Source organism: Erithacus rubecula, assembly GCF_903797595.1.
Source record: "Erithacus rubecula genome assembly, chromosome: 2".
Taxonomy (NCBI): domain Eukaryota; kingdom Metazoa; phylum Chordata; class Aves; order Passeriformes; family Muscicapidae; genus Erithacus; species Erithacus rubecula.
Genome location: NC_136685.1, coordinates 81,475,699 through 81,503,311, shown reverse-complemented (window position 1 = coordinate 81,503,311; position 27,613 = coordinate 81,475,699). Strand labels below are relative to the sequence as shown.

General features: G+C 41.4%; 1 protein-coding gene across 1 annotated transcript; it reads left to right on the top strand.

Moving 5' to 3' along the window:
- MOCS1 (molybdenum cofactor synthesis 1) lies at positions 1-25,785 on the top strand. Its single transcript, XM_079298004.1, is given in 13 exon segments — positions 1-172; positions 6,921-7,053; positions 7,687-7,854; positions 12,464-12,628; positions 16,357-16,418; positions 16,662-16,773; positions 17,054-17,166; positions 17,802-17,912; positions 18,720-18,840; positions 20,117-20,164; positions 23,918-24,757; positions 24,760-24,765; positions 24,768-25,785. Coding segments are annotated over 13 exon segments (2,145 nt in total). The 5' UTR covers positions 1-55; the 3' UTR covers positions 24,917-25,785.
- Positions 25,786-27,613: the final 1,828 nt, after the last annotated feature.

Here is a 27,613-nt window from a genome sequence, read left to right as displayed (position 1 = left end):
CGTGACGGCGCGGGTCTGGCGGCGGCGCCCCCCGCGCGCTGGGGCAGGGGAGCGCATGGCGGCGGCGGCGGCGGCGGCGTGGGGGCGGCTCCTGCGGGGGGCGCGCGGGGCGGCCTCGCGCCGCGCCTGCAGCACCGGGGCGCGCGCCAGGGCCGCCTCGGCCGCCGCGCAGGTGAGGGGGAGCCGGGGGGGCGAGGGGCCGGCAGCGGGCGGGGGCGCTGGGCAGGTGAACCGAGCCGAGCCGTGCCGTTTGCGGGTTTGTATCGCCCTTAAGATGCTGTTTTTGGAGGGGCGCTCTGGTAAGCGTGGCAGCGCCTGCCGGGGTGACCAGGGGTCTTGGGCACCGCGCGTTCCAGAGAAATGCAACCTGTCCATAGAATTTTGCAACCTATCCCGGCCGACCGGTGTTTTGTGCGGTGATCATGACCTTATTAGGTATAGAGGGAGGGAAGAGTCAACAAAACGTGTATTACTACATAATGCTATGCCCTTCCTTTGTTGAAATGTCACCTTATTTTGGAAGTACGTGGGACACCCGGTCCCATGGACCGAGCCGTGTTCTTCTGCCCCGGCAAAGAGAGATTACACAACGCTCTTTGATCAGCATGGGTCAAACCTGGATGGTTTGGCAGCTTTCCGTGGTTGTGCTCCGATGGTCATGCGAACTTCGCACTGAACCTGTTTGTTCTAGCTCAAAATCAACTCAGGTGTTGCCCTGATACAACTTTTGGTCCCTCGGGTGGATTCGGTCTCCTCGTGTCCAAATGCAGGAGAAAAAGCTGCGTGGAAAGTCAAAGGTTCTGTAACTGTCTGGCAGAAATAGGGCATGGCACACAGAGCAATTCCAGCTGGAGCATGATTTATTGAGTTACTTGCAATTGCATGGCTGGTTTTAACAAACAGAAAATAAGCTAAAGCTACTAGTGACAGACTCCATGTCGCCAGAATTGAATGTATTCACTGCCACTTATTTACAGGAAACCAAATGGATTTGTGCGTTGCTTTATTGCATGCTTACTTGGCTCAGAAAACTAGAAAGGTTATTGAATTTGTTTTGTTTATTTGTTTTCCTAGGCCATGAACATTTTTATAAATTCTGATCAGAGTTACTTTTCACTACTTTCTTTACATCGGGTAGCTTTAACAAACATTCAGGAATACTTTTGAGAGAGCTTGATTATAATCGATCTGAAAGCCCTACATCCCTTAGGGGCAAAAATCCATGGCAGCTGGAAAAATGGGATGGGGAATACACGTTTGTGGCATAGTAAATATGAAAAGTGTGCCAGGGCACTGGCTCATATCCTGCAGGACTTAAGAAGAGAGCTGGTGTAAAAACAAAGGCACTGCAGACTTAGCAACTATACAGTGATGATATACCCAATGGTCCTTTCTGTTCTGTCTCCCCTGGGATTCATCTGTAGAGAGAAGCAATTAGCGTTACAGCCATAGGGGACAGTGAAATGTGCTTTCAAATGACAGAACAGTCAAACATTCAAAACAGTTGTGAATGCTGCTTTACTGTCTTCTGTGCTGGGGCTGCAAGTATTCACGGGTTCTGTTTATTTTCTTGAGGTTTTGGGGAGGAGGTGTGTGCGAAGGGGAGAAGAGAACACCTGACTATGTTTTAGTCCCTTTATAATGGTCATTCCAGCTGTGGAAGGAAGAACTGTGAAACTCAGGCTGTTCAAGAGACGACTGGGAAGCTGTGTCCAAGGCCATCCATTGTAAATCTTTTGGTTAGGTTGCAAACAGTGGGGTTGGTTCAGCTGCTGTACTGGCGGTGTATGGCAAATAATTTATGTGTTGGAATCTTTTGAGATACATCTCAAAAGATGTATCATCGTCTTTTGGAGATACAGTTGTCAGTCTTGGAGGTGGGCACAGAGTGGAGTTTCTTTTTCTAAGACTAGAACAGGGCATGAAGCTACAGCACACTGAAATCAGCATTTTCACAGCTGTTCAGTTGTGTACAAGTGTTTCTTTGGATTTTTTTTTTTTAATCACAGTTAACAAAGTTTGATGCCATCCTGCCACCTTGTACCCATGATAACATTTCTCTAGATTATGTTACTGAATTAAAATGATCAGGTGGGATGACCTATTTCTACTACAAAACTGGAAATTAGTGTCTTCTTTTAAAATTCTGTTCTAGATGTATGGTGTCCAATAAGGGTCTTGATGCAAAATTTCACTTCATCTTTCTTCATCTGCTCTTGTAGATCCTGTAATCCAAACACAACCACCTGTACATTTCTGTGGCCACAATGAAGCCTTCAGTGCTGGATAAAGCGAGAGTTCAGCTTGCCCAGAAGGACCTCACATGGCCCTAATTCTTGGCCAGTTGTGTCTGAAACTCTGTGTGTACTGCTGCTCTGTTTTGTGGGTAGCCAGTGGCAGTCCCTGGGCAGTGCTCTCCATGCCAGTACCCACAAGTGTAGCCTGCTGTTTGGGGTCAGCTGTTGGCCATCAGCTGCTGAGCCCTTACAAAAACATTTATCTTGGACTTCTCTGCTCAGACCTCATTCTGGCACTTGGCCTACTTAGACCCATTTCACCCTCTGCGGTCGTCTGAGTTCCAGGTTGAACCAAGGACATGATGTCACCACTTCCCAACAGACTAAGATGCTAAAGGTGAGGCATGAAAGGGAAGAGCTCTTGCTGAGTTGTGTTGGTGACACTGCAGCAGTGTTAGGTACCACGCTGAGACAGCAGTGCTGTGCACAAACCCAACAGGATTGCAGGAGCTTGAAGAGCCAGTGGATGCAGGAGCAGCACTAACAGTGTCATGGGTACACAGGCCTGTGCAGAACTCTTTGCAAGCTTTACTCTTTTTCCAGTGCACAAGTATCACTGGGGATGAATTGAAGGTGGAATAGTGGAGCAAGGATGGTACTTGATCTTCAGCTTGATTAGTAGATAAGAATTCTGTTGTCTGCCCCCTTGTGTTTAACTTTCTAGTATCTGTCAGTTTGTGATGTTTCTGGTGGTTATTGATACCTCTGCTGACAGCTTCCAATTTTGCTGCATTGTTAGATGAGTTCTGCTGGAAATCACAGGTGAATTGTCAGGTCTGAAGGGTTGACGGCTTGTCAAAATGTAGCTGCTAGGTGCAGTCATTTAAGCTCTCATTCTTTCAGTACTAGTATAGAACATATGATTGACAGCCCAGAGAATGAACCTGGTTTTTTCATGGATCAGATAAAGCACACTGTGTGACAGGGCATACTCCTCCTATGTGCAGAAGTGTCTCCTGTTGGCTATGGAGAGAGGGGAGTGGGGAGTTGTGGGTTATAGACATGCCTTTTGAGTGAAAAAGTTATGTAATTGGGCAGTGATATGTTAAAATACCAGCAACCATCCACCTTTTCCATCCACCTTCCTTCAGGGAACTGAATAGCCCTTTTTCCTGTAGCCTGGGAGTTGTAGCATTTTCCTGTAGCAGGCTTTTGCTTTCTTCCTGTTCCAATAGCTCTCACAAAGGCTGCAAGTGACAAGGTTCAACCTCAACCTATTGTTCCCCTTCAGAGAATCCTACTTACACAACAACCTGAGAGAATGCTTCATCCTTGCCCTGAGTTACTAGGAAGGCAGCTGAGTTTTCATCTCTGATAATAGGCCTTTTTTGTGGTATTGATAAAAATATGAGTCAGTGCTGGGTGCAGTTTTGGTAGTATAGGATCCACCTCTGCTGGAGTTCAAGCTGATGGTACTGGCTTATGGGTATCTCCTGTCTCTGTGCTGAAATCTGATGGATCAGATACTGAACAGCTTAAAAATTCCATCTCCTGTCATTCTTCCCTCCCAGACAAACCCATTTCTGTACACAACAAGAAAATTATGGAAAGAAGTTCTAGTAGCTCTGTAAAACACTTTTCCCTCTTCTAAAACCCACTACTTTGCAGCAGGAGTTAGTTATTTCCAATAGAAACTTTAAAGTTTATTGACACCAATTTATTGCTGAGTGCCTGTTCTTTTAATGCTGCTTCTTGACAGCTCACTTTAGAGTAATTAATGAAAGGTGGTGTTTTTCCTCTTACTTGACCTACCTTACCTGTAGCAGCCATTGCAGATGGGTGACAGACCAGCAGCATACCTGGTCTCCTGTGTCCCACTCCAGTGGTGGCTCCTTCCTGAAAACAAAATTATTTTAAGCATATTACTGTCTTTGAAAGTATGCAGTTTTGTCTTTCATTACATTGAAGTGTTAAAGTGTCCCTCATTTGCCCCCACCTTTCCTCCAGGGAGGATAACTTTTCTTTCCCTCTCTGTAATGCACACTCTAAAACTGGGAGGCAGGAGGTTTGTACTTCTCTGTCTTCAAGTGGTGTGGTAAGGAAGCAGCCCAGTCCTGGAAAAGATGCATAAAAGAGTTACTGGGAAAGAAATGGGGAAGAAGGGCTCCTACAAGAGAGGCTCAGATAATTAATAAACCTAGGAGTGCTTTTCCTCTCAAATGTGAACACCTCTCCAAAATAATAGGAAGATCAGCTATCCAACCAGGCAGAAAGCAGCATAGTTTTCAAGAAAAAAACCCCACTTTTTTGTGTTGTGTTTTTTTCTGAGTTTGGCAGATTTAAAATGTCCTTAGATTTAGTTCAGGGGTGAATATTCTGGGGGAAGATGAACAAATGAAGTCTGAGTTTGGCGTTTTTTTGGTAACCTAAAGCTGTGCAGAGCTCTTTAGGCTGGAGCATTTTCCTGGGGTGTTTAAAAACCAGATGACTTTTTCTGCCTGCTGCAGGAAGGGGAGGTGAAGGAAAGGGAGTGAGCAGCAGGTGTGGCTGCAGAGTGGTTGCCAATTTCACTCGTGGTGCTGCAGGAAGGGAAGGCCAGTCTATGGCCTTGCACCCCATAGCCTCTGCTGTAGCAGCCCCTGAAACTGAAAGGAATTGCTTTCTTCCAGCAGAAAAGCAATTCCATAGAACTACTGCTGCAGTTTTATCGGGGTAAACAGATGTTTTCTGGGCTTTGAAATAGCCACTTGGTATCTCTTTTTGTCTCTTCTAACTCCTCACTGCTGTGGATATTCTTAGAGTAAGGTCCTCTTATCTTACCACAAAGCTGTTTGGATTGTTTAAAGTTTAGTGAATAGATTGTGCTGCCAAGAACGACTGCTCCTGCTTGTAAGTTTAGCAGAAGCATGGTTGTTAGCACAGCTGGAAACAAAATTGCTGCAGCTGCTGGTGGCTGAAGTTGGGTCTCTCCCCAGATAACCTTTGCTGTCTGGCTGATTTGATCACTGAGGATCCTCTATGGCTTCCACCCACCCACAAGTGTTTCTTACAAATGTTTTCAGAATAAAATGTTTTGAGGAAGCAGACCTTGGTGGTTCAATATTTTAGCTGTCAATTTCTAGGTTTCTTGCAAGGACTTTGGGAAAATCCTGTGCAGGATTAGCTCCTTTGGTTGTTAGTGATGACCAGAGTCAGGGAGCTGATGGCTGTGGCTATGTGTGTTCCTGCCCAGTCCCTGGGCATCATCCCATGCATTCTGATTTTAGTATGTCCAGAGATTTCACAGTAAGTGAAAGGCATGTAAGTCATGGCTTTTGGTTAGGTAAGCAGTTTAAATACCCACTAGTATGTCATTTTGTCTGGTTCCTGATTCTACATCTTAAATTTGTGTCAAAACTGTATTTAATCCTTTGCCTACTGCACACTATCTCAACTAGTGAGCACAATTTGAACTTGAGGCACAATTCTGCAGCTGATTCACACACATATACACAAACTTTGTGAATACCATGTATACAGAAATGGTTTTGTATATACCTTTTCACTAGATATGAAATTCACTGTATATCCAGGAATCCTTTGTTTGTCTTCTGGTTTCCATGGCTGACAGTTAAAGTCTGTATGTGATTAACTAATGAGGACCCAGGGAAGGTGGTTCCCCTAATTACATTTTCTCTGGTTTATTTTGTGATGCTAGGCAGCTGGCCTCATTCATGAATTACCAAATTGACCTCCTATAAAATGTTAACATAACTTTGATGTAGTTGATGGAAATACTTAACAGAGTTTGAATTGTTGTTTTTGAAGTTTGTACATAGTGCCTGAACCAAGTATCTACCAGCTGATAAAAGTATCTTGGTAAACTCTTGCAGCTTTTCTGCAGTACTGTGATAAGAGTTTATTCAGTTACTGTGAGTTTCACTTGAGATACCAAAATATTTTCCAAAAGTAGCAGAGTGGTTTCAGCTGTGCTTTGCACATATAGGAAAGGAGAGCTGTAACACTGTAATTTTTAAGTCATAGGCTAAAGGCAATGGAGCTCCCTGCATTTAGATCTTGCTATAATTAGTTGTTCTGGCATTGATGGTACTGATATTTTTAAGTCACTTGGTATAAACTTGAACTGCATTTGTTTGCAGCTGCTATTCAGGATATTTATTTTGATACCTAATATCAATATGGTCATGGCAGCCTAGAATGGTTTGGATTGGAAGGGGCCTTAAATATCCTCTAGTTCCAACCCCCTGCCAGGAGACAGGAACACCTTGCAATAGAGCAGCTTGCCCAAAGTCCATCCAACATTTCCAGGGATGGGGCATTCACGACTTCTCTGGGAAGCCTGTTTCAGAGACTCACCACTGTCACAGTAAAGAATTTCTTCCTAATATCTAAATCTACTCTTTTCAGTTTAAAACCATTTCCTTCTGTTCTATCACTACAGGCCCCTTCTAAGAAGTCCCTCTCCAGCTCTCCTGTAGTCCCCTTTAGGTACTGGAAAGTTTTATAATGTCTTCCCCAAAGCCATCTCTTCCCCAGGCTGAATAAATCCAGTTTGACAATGGTTTTCCTTGGACTGTCTGTGTGGGGAAGAATGGAATAATCAGTTAAGTTCAAAGTTGATATTTATACAGCAAGTTGACAGGGTAACTATTCAAATATTAACACTTGGTTGTTTTTTTATAGGAATCACAAAGCTCAGGAAGAGGACGCTTTGTGCTAGAACATGGTGCTCCATTCTCTGCTTTTTTGATGGACAGCTTTGGGCGGCACCACAATTACTTGCGAATTTCGTTGACTGAGAAATGCAACCTCAGGTGTAAGTTTGTGCTGTTTCCTTGCACAAAACTCCTCTGCAAATATTGTGCAAAGGCCAAGGTTTGGGTTAAGGTATTATTGCTGTGTTGGCCCTGTGCTGTTTCTTGTCTTCATAAACTAATGATAATGGACAGATAGAGACTTATTTGGGCTGAGCTATTGGTGGGATGGGAAACCTGAAGCAAGCGTAGGGATCTACCAGAGACAGGTGGAAGTGACAGATCTTTTATCAGACTTAATGCGGTTTAGATAATGATGCTTGTGTGGCCCAATGGTTCTGTAAGCATGCAGGGCTCATACCTAGGCATTCCCACAATTACACGTGCAAAGTGTGTGGTGATGTCCCAGTGCTTCCTGGTTGAATTTGGTGTCTCTGTTTGAATGCAGGTTAGATAGAAATAAGGTCATCTTTTTCTTCAAAGTGTATCCATTCTAATTTTGAGGCTCATCAAATTAGTCTTGGGTATTCCTCTGAAGTAAACCAGGAAATTGCTAGAAGATGTCAAAATTTTTGCACAGTTGGTGTCATTTGACATCCATTAAAGACAGCTGCCTGTGGTGCATTTTGCCCATCAAGATTAGATTAAATACGGTGGGTTATGTTTTTGCCTCATGTATTTCTGTAATCTTTCAGGTCAGTACTGTATGCCTGAGGAAGGTGTTCAGCTTACTCCAAAATCAGAGCTACTAACTGCCCAGGAGATAATCACTTTAGCCAGACTGTTTGTGAAAGAAGGTGTGGAGAAGATCCGACTGACAGGCGGAGAGCCTCTTATCCGTCCCGATGTGGTGGATATTGTGGGTGAGTTCCAAATTGGTGCAGAGTGCTGCAGAGTGACTTGGTACATGCCAATTCAAGAATTGCTCTTACATTATCTACTGACACAGTCTGCCAGCTGTAAGAATCATTACACATTTAACTGGTGTTTTTTCCCAACATTGTGAAATGCAAGGTACCTTTCAGAAAATTTTCAGTTCTGCTCTGTTGCTTGAATGGAGCTTATGTGTCCCTGTATTACACCAGCTGAACTTAGCATTGTTTTTATATTCAGCATCTACTGCAGTAACTTGCAGTAATGCAGCCTGAGAGTGAAAAATCAAGAACTTATATGTTCACGTCCTCAATGGGGAGGAACAAGTGATGTGCTACAAATGAAACAAGCTTTCTCTTTGATTTTTTAGGAGTGTGGTTTTTTGGTGGTTTTGTTTTGCTACCATGATAGCAGATGCCACTTGTGTTTAATAACGAAAGGTGGAAAAACCTGTATTTACAGTTATTGGTGAAGACCGTTACTTCTGGGTAAATTTTAAAAGTCTGTCTGCTTTGATTGGTACTGTATTAAATGACACTGTGTGGATCTTTTTTGTCAGCTGGTTTTTTTTTTCCTCTGTCCAAAGTCTCATATGCTTAGAAAATTGCAGTAGGTTTATATAGTGGTGGTGTATTGGATTAGGGCTGTGTAGGTGGGTGCACTTTGGTGTATTGTAGACAACTGAACTTGTCTATTTCTGGACATACACTCTTCTAAGTACTGAAGATAAGAAAAGGTTTATGTGGAAGAAGAAGGCCTTGAAAGAGGAGAAATTGCCTAGCAATGCAGTGAGCTTTTGTGCAGAAAACAGTTGATCTCTGCCTCTGCTCTGTTTTGTTGAGGATTTTTCCAAAGAAGATGACCTTCCAAAGGAAGCAGCAGAGCTGTTGTACTTTGTAGAACTGACCTGTTCTTAGCTGGAAAAGGTGTGACTGGAGTGAGCTGTGGTGTATCTTCTTGAACTTTGATTGTGAGGAGTTCTAAAATTGCACTAACTTTTTTGAACTCTGAAATATCATTGTCTAGAGCATTTTGCTCATGCATGATGGGTTTGGGGTGGTTTTAGTACTTAGGAAGCTATATGTCTTTCAAGAGGCATATTTCTTTCAAGATAACAGATTCTTTCCAATGATAATAGGTGTAGTTATTGGCTCCTTTAGGAGGAAACTAGAAACTTTTTAAGGTTACAATTTAAAATAAAATAAAGCTTTGCAGTGTAGCACATAATATAGGCATGAAAACGAGTTGAAACCAACCATGTCAGTTCAGTGCAGAACTTTCCTTTCTGGTGTATTGTAGGCACCTTTTTTTATCAGTGGTAGCTGATGACTTACCACAGCTCTTCTGATGTTGGTGTTCTAAGTGCAATAGTCATGACACTGCAAAATCATTATTGTATTGCTGCACTCCAGAAGTATTGGTACTAGAAGAATAGACATCTTTTTGTTTTGCTATACTCCAGTAATAGAATTCCCAAAGGTTTATTTTTGTGCCTGAAGGAAAGAAATGGATCTTTTTGAGCCACTGAATTTTTGTTATTCTGCCCATGTTCCTGTTTTTGACAAGTTTGACAGATTCATAGTGAGCATTTTAGTGGATAATAATAGTGATCTTGAGGTGAAGGTAAGGGATGTTAAGATGTTTGTCCTATTGTGTTAGTTCATTCTGTAGTGGATTTGTATTATTCTGGCTGGGGTTTTTTAAGGCCTATTGAAAACTGTTGAATTCAATCAACAAACACTTCCTGTTTTCTCAGATTGTGGTGTTACTCTATGGTGCCCCAGTCTGGGATCAAGATAAGAGATTCAAAACTAAATAGATCAGTGTAATAACTATGGGAGAACTCATTGAGAGAAAATCAAGCCCAAAAATGTCTTCTGCAGAATTTGAGTAAAGCAGATTTATTGAAGCCATCTTAGCACAATAATTTATTTAGTCTGGGATGGAGTTAGTCTGATTTTCTAGATGGTTTTGGAGAAGCTGGCTACAGTATCTCAGGTGCTGAACTGGGTTGAGGTTGAAGTTAGGTTTACTTTCAGCAAGCCTTTCTCCAAGCTATAAATGATCTGTGAAATATCAGTAAAACTCGAAAATGTTAATTGTGGATTTCTGTTACCGAATGTTTTAATACACAAATTCAAATGTTTTAGTTATTCAATGAACAGATGAAATTTGAAACTACTGTAGGAGACCATGCTATTCAGAGACCTGCTGCAGTTCTTTAGATTATTTAAAATCTTTTAACAGATGCATGTACATAAACTATGAGTCAGCATTGAGCACTTGCTGAAAGCTAAATCATGTCCTGAGGACTGCTGAAAACATATGTTTGAGACTTTTCTGAAGTAGCTGATATTGGTATATAGAATCCATCTCCTTTGAGATACTCAAAGTTTAAATAAGCATCAGGTATAAACTCTGTGATAGCTGTTTGTTATTAGTAGTCTGAGGAGTACACATCTGCACTGACACATCTGCATCCTCCGTGGGGTGGAGGATGGAATATTGGATGACCTTATAGCAACTTTTTATACTTCATGGCACAAGCTTGACCTACAAATTTTAGCTTCATACTATGGACTTACAGCATCTCTGTTTGTTTTTCTACTTGTTAGTTTTTGTCAGTTGCCTTTGCTTGTACTGATTGGTATTAAAGAGTGACCAAAGGTTAGCAAACAGTTTTAATACAGCTACGAGGAGAATTACAAAGTTATGAAGTCTCTTCAATCCCTTTTAATTTTAGAGGCCCAAGCTAAGAAACCAGGACACTGTGGAGGTTACACCTGGTAGAGTGTTCTGAACTGGTCCTTTTTGACTTGCTGGTGTTAGTGTTAAGCCTCCATCTCTAACTTCTCACAGTTGTCTAATGTCCAATTTGTTACTGCAGGGGATTCCATATATTGGTGTCTTTCCAGTGCCTCATCCTGTATCTTGCCATGTCTGATGAGGAAAGAGATGTATGAACATCAGCTGCTGCCTCTGCTGACCTAAACAACTGGTGCTACTTTTTAATTTTTTTTCTATTTTAGGCTGCAGAATGACATTAGTTTTATTCAGTACATTTATGCATTTTACATTTCTAACAATGAAACTTGTGGCACCTAGACTTTTTTTCCCAGTTATTCTGAGGTTGAGGATTTTGTGCATTCTGAGGCTGTAAATAAAAGAAGTGATGTTCACAAACTATCTGCTGAGTGCTGCGTGTATCTTTTACTCTCACAATGATTAGGCTGCTAGTAATAGCTAGTGTTAAATAATCTTTGGCAAAATTGAGCCAGTAGTACTTATCCTCTAGGGAGAGGTTATTCTTGGTCATTTGGGAGGACTTTGAGAAGGCCAGGAAAAAAATCTCTCTTAGTAAAGATTGCTCTTTCCCTACAACCTCATGTTTTTATGGAGCTCTTAATCATGTTCAAAAATGCTGCTGCTGTAAACTTCAGCATCTTTGCTATGACCTAGCTTGACCCATTCGAGACTCAGCTTAGGGTGAATATTTTGAAAAGAACTAGGAAATGAGATAAAGCAGAAATAAAGCCCTTATCAACATGAACAAACAGAGGTAAAATTGTGAGGGAAGAAGGAACTATGAAATATTTGTGCTGTAATTACAGCTGCCTCAAGAGTAAAGGTTCTTCAAATATTTCTTAAATAATTAGGGCGGAGGCTGAGGGAGGGAGGAAAAACCAAAGTAAATTACTTTGCTGTGGCTCTGCTTCTGTGAGTTGTTTATGAGGTTTTTTTCCTTATTTGTTATTGTACTGATAACTGGAGGTTTGAAAGCTTGATCTCTGGAGATCTGGTATGCTGAGGATTTCTGCATTTGGCTTATGAGGAGGCAGCTCTTTTCTAAACCTTAATCTCGTGATATTAACTGTTTCTTACGCTGTTTTCTTTTGTTAGCCATTTTTAGTGTCTTGTGTAAGCACTCTCCAGTCCGCCCAGCTACCACCGGTAATGGAAATATTTCAGTTGTCAAGTGCACATGTTTTGTCCCTTTGGATGTTGTTGCCTTGGTTTCTCTGTAATAGTCTAGTATGTTGACCTTTTTCTGTTTAGTTAGGACTGCATGTGGTATTTCTTTCACAAGTTAAAGGTTCTACTGCTGGCAGCTATCTCTGAGTTAGAACTGGTTGTTGGTAAAGCATTGTAGGATGAATGTTGCTAAATAAACAGATTAGGTGTCAATTGTGAAAGGGATGGCTTGCTGCTTATTATTGCAGAACATAAAATTCAGTTTGCAAAGGTGGATGAGGTAAAGAAAGTACACAAAATCAGGGCCTGCCTTTCAACAATAAAGTAGGTATTTAAGAAATGAAGAACAAAATTAGTGTGCATTTTAATAAAACAAAACTTTACCACCAGTTTTGCTTGCAACAAACTGCTCTCTCATACCTTTTGAAATGCATTTGTGCTAAAATTGGTTTCTTAAGCCAGTACAACTGGAAGAAGGCCGAAACACTGAAGTGTCCACATTTTCTTCAGTGATACTTTTTCTTTCACATTTGTTTCACAAATCTTTTTGATTTTCTATGTAACTTACAGTTAAACTTATAGTTTAACTACTTCTTCAAAGTGTTCTTTTTAACTTTTATTTCCTAGGTCAACTGTACAAGCTAGAAGGGCTGAAAACCATTGCTGTCACAACCAATGGAATCAACTTAGCCAGACTGCTGCCCCGGCTGAAGGAGGCAGGATTGAATGCCATTAACATCAGCCTGGATACTTTGGTGCCAGCTAAATTTGAGTTCATTGTCCGAAGGAAAGGTACAAACTTGTCCTCTAAGGCAACTGTGTTAATACTGAATTGTTTACTGTATCTTTCACAGTCTGTTACTTTGGGGGGGAAGTGAATTGCTGTGCTTCTGAGGCCAGGAAAAGTAGTCAGTACTAGATTATTCAACTGTGACTCTTTTTCCTTCCTTCTGTAAGGCTTAGCAGGTAGATCCCCTTTTCTTGGAGCTGGTGAAGTAGACGATCAACTCAGCACAGTTAGTGGTGTGGTTAGTCGTATAATCTATAATTGGTTAGTCACAGCTGTCAAGAGGACTCTCCAAATCTTGTGTTGGTCATGTGTGCTGCTCTTCTTTAATACTGTTCAAAAAACCCAGATGTTTCTGTTATACCCTCTGGGGACAAAGATGCCACAAGAACTGAACTTCTTGTCGTGAATAGTGGCAGTTTCTGGAAGTTATATTTGGGGTGTGCTAGCAGTGGTCTCACTTGTGGTTAGTGATGCTCTGTATCCACTACTTTTTAACAGGAATAAACATATACCATGCCTCAAGTAATTTGAGGAGGGCTGTTGGCTTTGTAACTTCTCTCCTACTGAGCAAGTAATTGCAAATAAAATTTTAAAAATGCTTGGATATGCCCAGTGTTACAGATTCTGGTTTAAATGAATTCTAAAGCTGATCATGGAGCTCAACTTCATGAAGGCTGGGCTTCCTTCCAAACTAAAACTGATTTGATGTTGTATCATTCTCTTTCTGACTTCAGCAGTCTGTGAACTTCTCATTCTGACAAAACCTCTAAGTAGCCACCAGGTGGTGCAACAGCCTCAGATAGATGTAGGGAAAGGATTGTAGAAATCTGGAACGCTGTGAGAATGTCAGCATTGAAATCAATGCTAGCAAACCGAAGTTCTGCTGGCAGGTGCAGAATGGTGTTCTTGTCAACAGTCTCTGTAGGAGCAGTACTTCAGGTTTTTGTGTCATGGTGCAGAAATCAGTTCCTGTCATAAAGCTGACTGGAGCATTATCCTTCCAGTCTAGGCTATTGCATTGATCTGGTTGTGTCAGGCACAGTTGGCTCCCAGAGTGGTATCTGGGAGTATCTAATCACAAACAGGTGTTGACTGTGCTCTTTCCTTCTGCTCTCTGTGTTTGGGTATTACCTGACTTGTGACATTCATCAGGAACAAGCCCTTCTTTTGCCACTGAAGGGTCAAACCTTCACCTTCCTCAATTATAGGGCCAGAGATGTTCATATCTGATCAGAAGCTGTTAGGAATGTGCTGTTTATAAAGTAAACTAAAAGTTATTACAGGATGAGGGTAATTTTTATTCATTTAAATGTTCTCTTCCGCCTTTAAAGAAAAATATATCTTTTACCAACAAAGAGAGAAGTCACTCAGCTGAACAGCATAGACAATGAACAGGGAAATTTCTATTACTGAATATTTTTTAGGAAAAGAAAAAGTGTCCAAATCAGAGATATTTTTTCTAGGCAGAGATCAGGTAAAAATAGTAACATTGAGTTCTATTGCTTAGGGATTTTTTTTCTTTTGTTAAGGTTAAAGGCTGAAATTATGCTTTTTTTTTTTTTTTTTTTTTTTTTTTTTTTTTTTTTTTTTTTTTTTTTTTTTTTTTGAGGGTTTTTATTGAATAGGAGATTTCCAAGTATGGAATGAGCAGAGAATAGAATGCCTGCCCTCCTGAGCTACCCTGTCTTCTGTGGCAGTTCCAGAGGCAACAAGATATAGCTCTGTTAAGGTGAGAGGGATTCCAGGTCTTGGACTTCTACAGGCTGATAACTTCTCTGGAAAGTAAAGGTGGCATCTGATTATGGAGCTTACCAGGAGCTTGAGAAACTTGGAATAACTTTTCTGTTTAGCTGGAAAGTTGATGTAGGGTTTTAAGAAGATGCAGAAAATATCTGTCTTTGGTGCAGGTGCCCTGCAGCACATCTACTCCTACTTGCAAGTGGTTGGGATACACAAAATGATTGTGAATTTGTCTGACATTTCATTGATGGGTGAAAGCACTTTAGAGTACTATATTTCTACTTAATCTACCACATTCTATGGGATGAACAAATGAAAAATACTTTCATGCGGGTAGCCAGTCTAACCTCTTTCATGGTCTGTCCCTTTTTTTGTGTGTGTTTCATACAAGGGAAGTGAGGTTATGTTATGCTGTAACTGTATCATCAAATGAAGGCCTGAAGCTTTTTTTCCTGTAAGGATTAAATGCTGTGAGGTTTTGTTCATATAGGATTTTTCTGGATGGCTCTAAGGTTCTCTGTACTATGAAGCTGGCTAAAGCTCTGTCTTCAGAAGAAATCAAATATGATGAAAGTATTGAAATTTTTCATTGGGTGCAAGAGAAGTGGTTGCTTCCTGGCCTATTTGGTTGAGTTTCTCCTTTCTTTAATCCTGTGGTCACAGATTAGATTTTCTGAGCAGTAGCAGAGATTTTGATCCCATTCGTGGCTCTGGATTGTGCTTACAGCAGTGTGTCATTATCTCTGTTGCCACAATCTGCCTGCAATCTTGCTTAATTGAAATGAGATCTGCCACAGGTGCTGGAAACTTCCTGGGCACATGCACAAGTAGGTGGTGATTGAGAAGGGTTACAGGCCATAACTTCAAACACTTGCTTCTAAGAGTTATTTCACTGTGTGAAATAACTGCTCTTGACCACTCTTTGCAGCCAGGATTAGCATTAGAACTGGCTTATTAAATTATTGTTTCTTCTGCTTTCCTATGTCCATGCTTTATGATGCCTTTACTAGCCAGAGAGCAGTGAAGTGAAATTTTTGTATCTTTAGTTTTGTTTTTTTTTTTTTAATTTTGAATGCATCCCATAGTAAGCATGCACAGAATACTACTGAGTTACTGCTTTTTTTCTGCTAAAGCACCTACAGAGTAATGAAGGTGTGATCTGTTCACTAGAGAATCTGAGTTTCCAGTAGATCATAGATAAGGAAAGGAGGGTGATGAACCTATGCAGAAAAACGTATGACTAGGAGCAGCATAGGGGTTGTCATCAAAACTTCTGAGACATCCTGCCCTTTTATTAGCATAGGTGAAGTATTTGCTGTTGGAGACTGCAGCTTTGGAAGAAGGAAAATGCTGCCTCTGATCTTCTGACTCATGGATAGTCGGTAGCTTCAGGAAGCCAATTAAATCTGTAGCCAGGGTAGAACAGGGAATCAAGGGGCTTTTTGTTGTTCCTAAACCCTTTCCACCCCAAATGTACTTTAGAAAAATCCTTTTAAAATTCACTTAGCAACATTGTTGTCTGATTCAGAACAGAGAAATTCTGTCATTGTTGACAAGACACAAGCCATTATTATAAAGTAAACATTAATTTATTATTCTTTCTTCATTACATCTGGAGGAATTTCATAAATTCTTTCCACTCCCTTTAAGAAGAATGTTAGACAAGGAAAACTGACTTAGAGGGAAGTGCAGAATCATATGCTAACAATACATGGATATCCAAAGATATAAAAAATCATATCGATATTGTTGATTACTCAAATATGAGTTAAATATTGATCCAAGTGAGTTGAGCACAGTAACTTGATAGTCTTTGGGCATTGTGAGGGTGTTATAATTAAAGCCTCTTTATTTGCAGCTCTTCTGATTTGCATCTCTCTGTTCTGAATCAGATTGGTTTTATTTGTCATCTCTTTGTCTTGTACTAAATAACCACTTTTTGCATTCTTCTTTGAAACAATAATTTTGTTTTTCACTCTTTGTATCTTAGGCTTTCACAAGGTAATGGAAGGAATCCACAAAGCCACTGAACTTGGCTACCATCCTGTTAAGGTAAAGCCAGTGTTTATTCACTCTGAAACTTGTGTTTTACCACACATACAGATCATCTGATAAGGAATTCATTATATTCCATCTCACCTCCCAACCCACACTGTAAAAGATTTTTAGTAAAACTGGAGAAAAAAACTTGAAAAGCACATAAAGAAGTAACAAAGGGAATTCATATAATCAATCTCCTTGTGCAGCTGGGGGTACAGGTCAAGCTCTGCTCACAAGTTTCTGCTTTATCTGCAGGTGAACTGTGTGGTGATGCGAGGCTTCAACGAGGATGAAGTGCTGGACTTTGTGGATTTCACAAAGGATCTGCCCCTGGACGTGCGGTTCATAGAATACATGCCCTTTGATGGTAAGTGCTGCTGCTTTGAGATTCTTCATGCACAAAAGTGAGCTGGTTGTTGGATATTCACTCCATAGCCTTGTCTCAGAGGTTTTGGTAAGCTCTTTTAGGGAATTAGGAATTGCCTGAAGTTTTCTGCAGTTTTTGCTATTCCCTCCATAAGCTGTAGAAGGATTAGTTGGAGCTGGGACACTTACAGCTGAAGTGACAGAGAATGTCAGGGTGGTTCTCTGCTAATTAAGAAAACAAAATCCACAGTCTAAAGTTGGGCTGATTTTGTTAATTCTAGGCAATAAGTGGAACTTCAAGAAGATGGTGAGCTACAAAGAAATGCTTGATACAATTAAACAGCGATGGCCGGAATTGGAGAAATTACCCTGTGAGGCTTCCAGCACAGCCAAGGTGGGGTTGGACAGAGAATGTGTGAAACATACCCCCATTCCTTCCCTGCCCCAAATCCCCAAATTCTCCCACATTCAGCACTGATATTTGACAATCAAAGTAGTAGTCAGTGTGGTGACTCTTGGGTTTTGGTCAAGCTGCCTGTATGAGACTTGATGCTTATGAAGTCCTAGTCATAGTGTGTACCTTTATAAATACAATGTGTTTTCTAGATGTATTTTCAGTCAGATATAAAGAATGCCAAGCCTGTATCCTGTATTTACAGCTTTGAAACTTTTGTCAGTCTATGTCTCCAAATCAACAATACTGATGGAAGAGTTGTTCAGTAAAAAAACTATTGCTTTAGAGTCTAAGTGCTAAATGGGGAATTTCTAGCTCATGCTCCCTACAGGCATCACCTGTTAGTTGATAACTACAAGAGCAAGCATTTAACAAGCATGAGAATTTCTAGAAACAGAGCAGAATAGACTGGAATACCTGAAAAAACTGATTTTGGTTTTACTTTTTCTTTGATATGATCTTAAGGCTGAAGAAAATATATGTTAAAATAGATTTTCTGGCCTTTAGGCAAGTGGAGCTATAAAAGCTAGGAGTCTGTATTTTACTCTTTTTTTTTCTCCTCTGCATTTCTTTAGAGTTACAAGGTGCCACATTTCCAGGGACAAATCAGCTTTATCACCTCCATGTCAGAGCACTTCTGTGGATCCTGCAATCGGCTGAGGATAACAGCAGATGGGAATCTAAAGGTTGGTTGTGAAACAGGATTCTCTTTGATTTCATGCAGTGAAAATAGTGTTGAAATTCATGCCCTAAAAGTAGCTGGGATGTAAAAATGTGTAATTATTACCAGCTAGCTCCTGTTTATTTATCCTGTATGTATTCTTGTTCCATCTTGTCAGGCTGTTAGGGAGATGTTACATCACCTTTTTTTTGGTTTCTGTTTTGCTAGCATAGTTAACTACAGTTATAAAATATGGTTGCAAGGCCAATAAATATAAATATTTATTCTGATCTTTGATTCAAAATCATCTTAAACATGTGACAAGCAGATGATTTCCCATTAAAAAAGGGTCCAAGCAGCTGTGAGGGCTTAGCTTTTGCATTCCACAAGGATCCTGTCTTCTATCCCAAACAACTTGTAACTCTTCTGCTTCAAGAGCAGCCTGTACATTTGCTCAATGACTGTAGAACAAGGAGGGATAACCATTTCCTGCCACGTTGAAACTGGCAGTTTCTGGGGAAAAATTAAAGTTTTCAATTAAAAATTGGCACTTATCCTTTGTCACCTGATACTGACAACAGCTGTGCTGCTGCCTAACATGAGATGACCTAGGTAGCCTGGAGGCCCAATGAGCTTAGGCTGCATAAACATCCCAGGCTGTGTCTGAGTGTACATGAGGGGAGATAAAGAAAACAATCTCCATAAATGTTCCCTTCAGTAGGGTAGGCCTCTTCAAAGCTCCTCACTCTGAGGTTAGTACAAAATACTAGTAAAAGTAATTTATTTTATTCTTTCTCTTTTCTCCTCCTCTTCTTCCCTGGGTTGGCTGCAGGTGTGCCTTTTTGGGAATTCAGAAGTGTCCTTGAGGGATCACCTGCGGTCGGGTGCCTCAGAGGAGGAGTTGATTCAAATCATTGGAGCAGCAGTGGGCAGAAAAAAGAAACAGCATGCTGGTATGTTTGTTGTACTTGAGAAATAACAGCAGTGATAGGGAAAACAATGTCCTGGTACTTGGACCCTTCCATGAGAGTTAGAATGCAAACTGTCTGAAAGACTTTCAAACTTTCTTCTCAAATAGATGCGAATACCAGTGCTCACAACAACTACAGCAAATTGTAAAGCTAAGTAGTTGTACTGGATCCCTTTTTTTTTTTTATTTTAACTAGTTTGGTGTAAAAGGACTAAAGTGAGCTGTTGATACTGCATTAACATCTTTCTAGAAGTGACAAGTCTCTTTTTCACCATGATGGATTTTGTGGGTGCACATTTAGTACTCTGCATAAGGTCATGACACAAGGTCCATGATGATTCAAGGACCATTCTCAGGCTGTATTCATCTTTTCTGAATTTATGTTGATATAAACATTCACATTTGAACCTAACTGATTTTTTGTAATCTGGCTCCAGCTGGAAGTGCTGACCTCTTGTACATGAACTGGCTTTATAATCATGGATAAGTCCCGTATACACTAAAAATATGCTTTTGTCCTTTTGTCTTCTTGCAGATTCTGACAGATTAATAAGAGTAGGTTTTTCCCTTTTTTCCTAATATGTGAAACAAATTTAAAGGTACCTTTTAAATCTAAGTGTAGACTAACTTGCAAAGGACGTTGGTCTGACCCAGATAAAATAATGCCTTATAAACCTAAGGGAAGGTGTGAAGGGATTGGTTCTTTTATTTGTAGACCCTTTATGTATGATTGCTGGTTTGGGAAAGCAGGGAGGGGGTGGATGGGGAAGAATCTACTGAAGTCATCTTGCCATCAGCAGCATCTACCTGACATTGTCTATCTTCTTCCAGTTTGGGTTAATCTCATTATTGTCCCTGGAGCTTTCTGTGATTGAACTTCCTTGAACTGGAATAGTTCAAAACAGCTTATCTATGGAACTAGAACAGTCAAATACCATTGCTAGAAACAGGACCATCTCAAATAGATTGAATTCTGTAGTAGGTAGGCTGTGTTTTACATTATGGCAAGCTTTCTAGAAAGGGTTCTGCAGTGTGACAGACCCATAGCAGCTGGATGCCTGGATAGTCAGGCAAGCTATAGTTTTAAGTAATACTGCACTGGATTCCCCTTCCTCCAGTTCCCTTGGTCTGTACTGAGCTTTGTTTTTCCTAGCATGCAGATTGCACTGTGAAGAGCAGAAAAATAAATATGTAAACCAGATGCATGACTTAAAGCCTGAAAAGCTGGGATTTTTATGTGTTCCTTATTTTATTTCTAGGCATGTTTAACATTTCCCGGATGAAGAACCGGCCAATGGTCCTGATTGGTGGGTGACAAATCAGTACGTAAAAAACATACAATGATTTTGTTTGGTTTCTGCCTTTGGGAAAGCAGAGTAGATTAGGCTCCTAAGTCTAGCTTGTGGTTCTGCCTTAGATTTAGGCAAAGAAATGGGCTTCTTAATTAGCCTGCTGTAGTTAACACGCTGAAGTGGAAAAGGAGGAAAGGTTTAATGTTCCTTCAAAGCCTTACCTGGTTTCCCTGGTTTTGTTTTCTCTAATTATGACAGTTCATTACATTTTCTCAAGGGATAATCAACTTTTCTACTTTATTTTCTATCAGCTTCCTTTGTACTTAAGCAGAACAGTGTCGTTACTTACAAGATAGTTTGAGGTGAGTTTTGACCGTATTGCCATATAAATACAAAGGATGCAGAATGGAGTTTTATCCATGGATTAAGAAGTTCAACTTTGTTTATAACATATGTAGCCATCAAGCTGACAGAAATGCAAGTGTTCCTACCTCACTACTACTTCAGAATCTGAGATGTGGGGCTTCATTCTTTTGAAGTTGCTTCTTATTGCTGCGAAGTCTCAGAATATAACCATGAAAGACCTATGAACCAAGAGCCTTTCCTTTCCTTCTAGTGCCTATTCAAGCTGTTAACTAACTCTCCCTTCTGCCTGAAGCTCTGTTCATGAATGATGTAGCACTGCTATGGTTCTCTTACTGATTTTTAGCATCTCCTTCAGCATGATTTTACCTTCTTCGTGCCTATGTTTACCCATTCTGTAAGATAGCTGACTTTCCAAAGAGCTTAAGAAATGAATAGAAGAGTTAGCTCTGTGAGGTCAATTGCAAGATGTTGCTTATTTCTTACAACAACGTGTGGGGAAAAAAAAACAAACAAGGGTGACAGACATGAACATTATGTTTTAAATCCAAACTGTCATCCTCCCATTGGTGTTTTGGAGGAGGTTAGCTTCTAGGCAGCTTAAAACACAGGTTTTAAAAGTGGTATCCTTGGGGAGTACCTGCATTAATTTGCAGGTCTTTGCAACAGGTGATTTAATAACAACTACTTTATTTTTAAACCAAGCCCCTAGGGCTCGTACTTTTGTTGCCTGTATTAGGAAATAGGATCCACAGAGGTCTTTAACATAGTTTTTCACATGGAGTGTTTTTCACTTGGTGTGCCACTTTAAAGGGCCATAATTTTCCATGTTGACTGGTGCAAGATTGTGTATTTGCTTGCTTGTATTTGGCCACTGCTGCACTGTGTTCCAGAAAAATGGTAAGGAGTACCCTTTGTTTAAAGTATGTATTGATTTGCTGCTTAAGAAAAAAAAATTGTTGTTTTTTTCCTTTTTTTAAGATGAAAAATGCTATATTAAACTCTTGACAGCTCACTGGGACCTACATAATTTTTCAAGTTGCTTTTGAAAGAATTCCCACACTGCAGAGTTAGCATTCATAGCAATGTTTGGATGTCTACAGATCAGATCAATCCAATTTCCTTTTGAAAAGTGCTTGAACATTGTCTTAGATGCAGTGAAAGAGGCAGCCTGTCCAGGTCCTCCTGCTTGAGCTCTTCCCTCTCCCTTTGAGACTGACTGCTGGCAGTCACTGCATCAGTGGAGAGACTGGGGATGAGTGAAGAGTATCCCACTGTGACACATGGGGAATCATTAGGAGATTTCCTAATTGTGTTTTGAATTAGTTACAGACTTCAAATAATGCTGGCGTGCAAGCAGTCAGTGGGGGAGTGTGTGTATGGAATTAATTTAATGAAATTTAATGAATGCTATGGAAATCACTAATTGGTTTTGCTAGATCCAGTAAGCCAAACTTAGTGTCTTCCCTGCACTGCTGTTGTCCAATCCTTTGATATATGGTTTGTGTCTTATTGTCCTTAATCAAAATATTCCTTTCAGCAGGTGGTTCTTCTCTTGGGTTCATTTCAGTTATGGGAATTTCCTCATTAATTTAAGTATCTCCTGCTTTCTTTTCTCCCCCTGAGATTGTGCTAGTTGAAAGCTTAGACAATTAAACTTGAGGTGTAGTAATAGGATATAAGGAGATGGAATTTTTCATATGGTTTCAATATATGGTGCAGTAGAAAAGCACTATTTTTTTTTTTTTTTGTAGGTATATGATCAATTTGGATGCAAATAGAAATGTCTAGGTTCAATTTCAAGAAGTGTAGGTTGTTCAGAAAAGCAAAGATGCTTTGCACTCATTGCTGGCTCTTGCTGTTTACTTCCCACTCCACTTGAGCAAACTTTTCTCCCTGCTCCCACCCACGTGTGTTTACCCTGTGGAAGGAAGTACTTGTCTGCCTTTGCAGTCTGGCTTCTCCTGAAAACAAGATGCTTTCATGGGGGTTTAGCTTCAGCTTTAAAGATAATCAAGGAATGCAGAAGAACAGAGTGCTTTGAGTTCCTGGATTTTAAAAAGAATATTCAGGTTAGGCCCCACTATGAAAAGAGAGAGCTGGAGAAGAAGAATTAGAGAAATAATTTTCTATGCTCTTCTAAAGCAGAGCAATGTTGCACTTGGTACATTTATGTCCATTTAATCCCATTCCTCTGAGGTAAACACATGCCTTCAGATTTACAGGAATCTTAATTTTATTGTATAGGCCATCAGCTACAGATGAAAAAAGGCCTTTCCTTGAATTTAGGTTATTGCAGTGGTTATAGTCATGAAATCTAGGGTTGATTTAAACTTCAGGAACAGTACTTTCAGACCAGTGTTTGAAGGATACTCTGGATGAAAATGGTGCTAAGTGCATCAGTCTTGTTTTAGCAGAGGCTAGGACTAACAAGGAAGAGTTTGGTGTTTGTTTTTAAAAAAGATGGAGAAGCACAATGAGACCTTTGTCCACACTATGCCTGCGATAGTTCAGCAATGTGCAGAGGGGCAGGAAGCTGCTTTGATGCACCTCTGGATAGGCTTTTATTCACTTGTATGTGAAAGAGACTCCTCCTGTCTTCACACTTGGCACTGTGCAAATGCCAAAACCAAAGGATTAAATGGTGTAAAGGGGCAGGGGGGCTTACTACCTCTCTGCCAGTTGGGAGCTCTGCCAGCTCAACATGGAACATGCTTCTGAGTAAGCTTAAAATCTGTCAGTGAGGGGGCTGTGGTCTTTCCAGTGCTTAAACTTCAGCTGTCATTAGTATGTTAAGAGCTGGCAATAATACAAGAGGTTCCCATCACCCTCTGAGCTTGTAGACAGTGCAGTTGCAGTGCTTGTGGTCCCTGCTGTCCTCAAGTGCTGGCATGACCCTTCCCTGCAGAAGGGGATGAAAGGAGGAAGTGCAGCCGCCTGTGCGGGGAGGGAGGTGTTTGGAAAGGCAGAGTTGAGAATCTGAGTGTAAGAATTTCCTATTACCCCTGCCAGCCTTCTGAAAAAAAGCTGGTGCTGGGATGGTCCCAAATGGATTCTGAGGTGCTGTGATTCACTTTCCTTCAGAACTGATGCTCCTGTAAGCTTTCTCGGCTGCTGTTTCTCAAAAGGTGTTGATACTTCTAGAAAGTAAGTTGTTTCTTTTTGTCAAGGACCTTGAAATGAGTGTTCTGAGTCTTGACATTTGTAATAGCAAACCAGGAGATGCAGGGAACTGATGGGAGAGAAGGAGCTTGAGGACAAAAGTGGATGTTTTCAGACTTATTGAGGTTTTTGCAGCACAGGAAGTCCAAGCAGTGCTCTGACAGGCTTCTCAGCTGCTACAGACAGCTTAGCTTTCCAGTTAGTAAGATGTTCTTCTCATGTTACTTTTGTTTTTTTCCCCAGAGCCTGCATTGATGTCATTCCCACTATGCCAAGATGCCCTACAGAATCCCCTAAATTCAAAACAGTGGGGCCACACATTTAGCCATTGGCTGACTTTGAGAGCGAGTTTACCCAAACAAAAGGGAAAAGCATCAATGAAAAATAAATTCACAGGACAACTTTTCCTGCCAGGATCTCACCCAGAGAAACAGCAGCACATAGCAGCAGGAATTCTACAAACCCAGCTCCGAGGCTACTGCGTCTTCCAGAAGGACCCAAGCTCCACGTTTGATACAAAGTGCCTTGATGCTTCTGTTGGCCAAGTTCCTGTGGACTGTCAGTCCAAAGAGGTGTGTTCAGGATCTGATTTCCATACCAAGGTACCTCGTGCCTCTGACAACTTGACTCACACTGATGAGGAAGGACGAGCCACAATGGTTGATGTTGGAGGGAAGCCAGATTCCAGAAGAACTGCTGTTGCTGGTGCCGTGGTCCTCCTGGGTGAGAAGGCATTCAGGATGGTGAGGCAAAACCAGGTGAAGAAAGGGGATGTGCTGGCAGTTGCCCAAATTGCAGGAATTCAGGGAGCCAAGCTGACCAGCCAGTTGATCCCATTGTGTCACAACATCCCTCTGTACCATGTAGAGGTGTCTCTGAGCCTGGATGAGGCCAGGCATGCAGTGGTGATTCGCAGCTCCTGTCACACCTGGGGGAGGACAGGGGTGGAGATGGAGGCTCTCACAGCTGCCAGCCTGGCTGCACTGACAGTGTACGACATGTGCAAAGCAGTCACTCATGACATCGTCATCCAAGAGCTGAAGTTGCTTAGTAAGACAGGTGGGCAGAGGGGAGACTTTTCAAGGGTCTAGATAATATCCAGATACCTCCAGCCCTCCAAGTGACCACTGCTCCTGTTCAGCCTCTTACAGAAGTCCTTTTGCTCAGCTGGTGGGCTTGGAGACCTCAGCAGGTGTGTACAGTGCAGCAACCCCATGCCTCCAGCACTGCCTTACTCTCTAAGCTCACTGCTGGGTGAACAGTGGAGCCACTTAGCCCTGTTGAAAGCCCTGTGTATTTCCTAGAGGACAGACTTCTCCATACTGATTTCAGTGTCCTCATGATGAGATTGAGAAAAGATTCCTGCTTATACCACAGAGGTTTTTTGTTTACGTTTTTTTTCTCTTTGTGCTGTGAAATACACCTGCTGTCATCATACCATGCAACTGTGAGCTCTGGAAATGATGCCACTGCTGAAAGTGCTGTTATTTGGCAACTATTTTTAAGTCAATTAAGATTTCAGAATTGTGTCTGCCCATCCTTTCCCTGACCTCCTACATCGAATATAGAGGGTGACAGTAAAAAGAACACAGCTGGGGAACTTCACCATGCAGCAGAGATTATAAATATGGAACAGTTAGTGTCAAAGTGCAGCTCCTGTCCCTATGCAGTGCTATTGCTTCCCTTCACAGAATCAGAGAATCCCAGAATGGATGGGTCAGGTTGGAAAGGACAACAGTGGGTCACCTGGTCCAACCTCCCTTCTCTGTCACCCAGAGCACATGGCACAGAGTTGTGTCCAGACTGGAATATATCCTGTGAGGAAGCCTCCATAACTTCTCTCAGTGATCTGTTTCAGTGCTGAGTCACCTGCAGAGTGGAGTTCAGGTGGAACTTCCTGTGCATCCATTTCTGCTCCTTGCCTCTTATCCTACTGCTGGGCACCACCAAGAAGAACCTGGCTCTGTCTTCTTGGCATCTCCCCCTTAGACACCGATATACACTGAACATCAGCCATCTCTTTTGGGTGCTGAATAGGCCCAGCTCCCTCAGCCTTTCCTCATTAGAGAGACACCTGCAAGTGGGAAATATCCCTGTATCAGTTTCAAAAAGGCAGCTGCCTAGTTTTCTGCCTTGTGCTCTGTAAAACATAATGCAGAAAGAGGATTTCTGGGTTTGGAAGAATTATTTTTCTGATCTGAAAGATATGTTTTACAATGTTAGAAGCATGTTCCAGCATTTTGACCTTAGCACTGAAATACATGGATGCTCTGTTTGCATGCTTAAGGGATAAATTTTGCTATGCACAGAGGTAAGTATTAAACTCTCCCTAACTTTAGAAAGGGATGTTGCACCAAGCCCTAGAAGACTCCAAATTTTTAATGCTATTGTGCAGCTCCTAGTAACCAGCAACCTGCATAGTCCTGACAGATGAAACAGACTTTAATACTGGTGGGCACTTGGAAAATTAAGGTAGTTACTATTTTCTCTGCCAGAGAGTTTTCCTGCATGTTTCTCTAATTTAGTTTCTATGAAGTCTTCTGGCCTTGGAGCACTTAAGTGTTCCCATAAATGTAGCAGTGGCTACAGCCACATAGTATTAATTAGGTTTGGTAATTAACTGTCCTACATAAGAAATTACTCAGCATTCTTGTTAGTATTAATGGTTGCTTCTCAAATGTTAATTTAAGTGCTCTAAACAGGGTGCTAGTGGTTGTTTCGGCTAATGTGAAGCTGCACATGATTCAGGGTGCTCCCTCCATGCACACAGGGTTGAATACAATGCTAGTAAGGTCAAAGACACCACCAAAAATCATCTTAAGCTTAAGAGGTTAAAGTAGTGTGAGCACACCACACTGCCACACACATCCTGCTCACATAAAGTAAAGCACAGGTCTCAGATGGGGAGGCAATAGGTTTTGTTACAGTTCCTTCACAGATCTCATACACCAGCTACAACAAAGGCATTGCAGGTCAATTGATTTGATTCTTCATTGGTTGTCACTGTGAGATAAGGTACATAATGTGACAGACATGGCAGCTATAGCTGAAAGGGAAAGAAATCTAGAAAGCTTGGTGCCCAGAGTCCATAACCACTTGTACATCAGTGATGTGGTTTAGGAATGGGATTCCCCAATTTAGTGTACCACTCTCACTCTTTTTGTGTGGCAGGCTGGAGAGGAGAATTGGAGTCACAGTAGGTAAAGATCATGGGTTCAGATAAGAACAATTTACTGGAAGCAGCAATGGAATAAGAAAATTAGCAGTAGCACCTTCAATTATAGAGGGAACAGGCACTAATGGGAAAGACCCCTTCCCTGGTCCCCATAATAACCCCCCATGCTGTCAGCCATGCCCCCTCTTGACTCCTGCAAAAATTACCCATGTCCTGTCCAGAAGCAAGACAATCTACATTCATTGTTGAAGTTTTGTCATTCCCAGGAGTGTAGCTAGCCCTGCCATACAGACACCAACAATCCCCCCCATCCTGCAAATACAAGAGATTGCATTCATCTGTGCAACTGCTATGCCCATTGCACAAAAGTATCCTTAGCTCAGCATGGAAACAAAGTGCCAGGAAAAGGAAGCACACGTGTAGCCTGCTAAGTCAACTGACTGACACAAGCACTTACCTCCCCTCACCATGCACAACACACCCTGCCCTCCCCGCAGGCTCTAGCTAATTTTGAAAATGAAGAAGAAACTCGATGCATTCAGTAGTAATAAAACAATGCTTTGTGCATATGATTCTTTGGCTTCTGAGAAGTTTGCTGTCATGCTGTAAAGCTCACGCAGAGGGCTCAGGGCCATACCAGGGACTGCTGAGCACACAGATGATCACCACGCACATGTTGCTACTTAACGCACACTTCACCTCTTCCTTGGGCTGAGAGTGGCTGGAAGTGCACAGCAAACTGACTTTGGTGCCATTTTATGCTC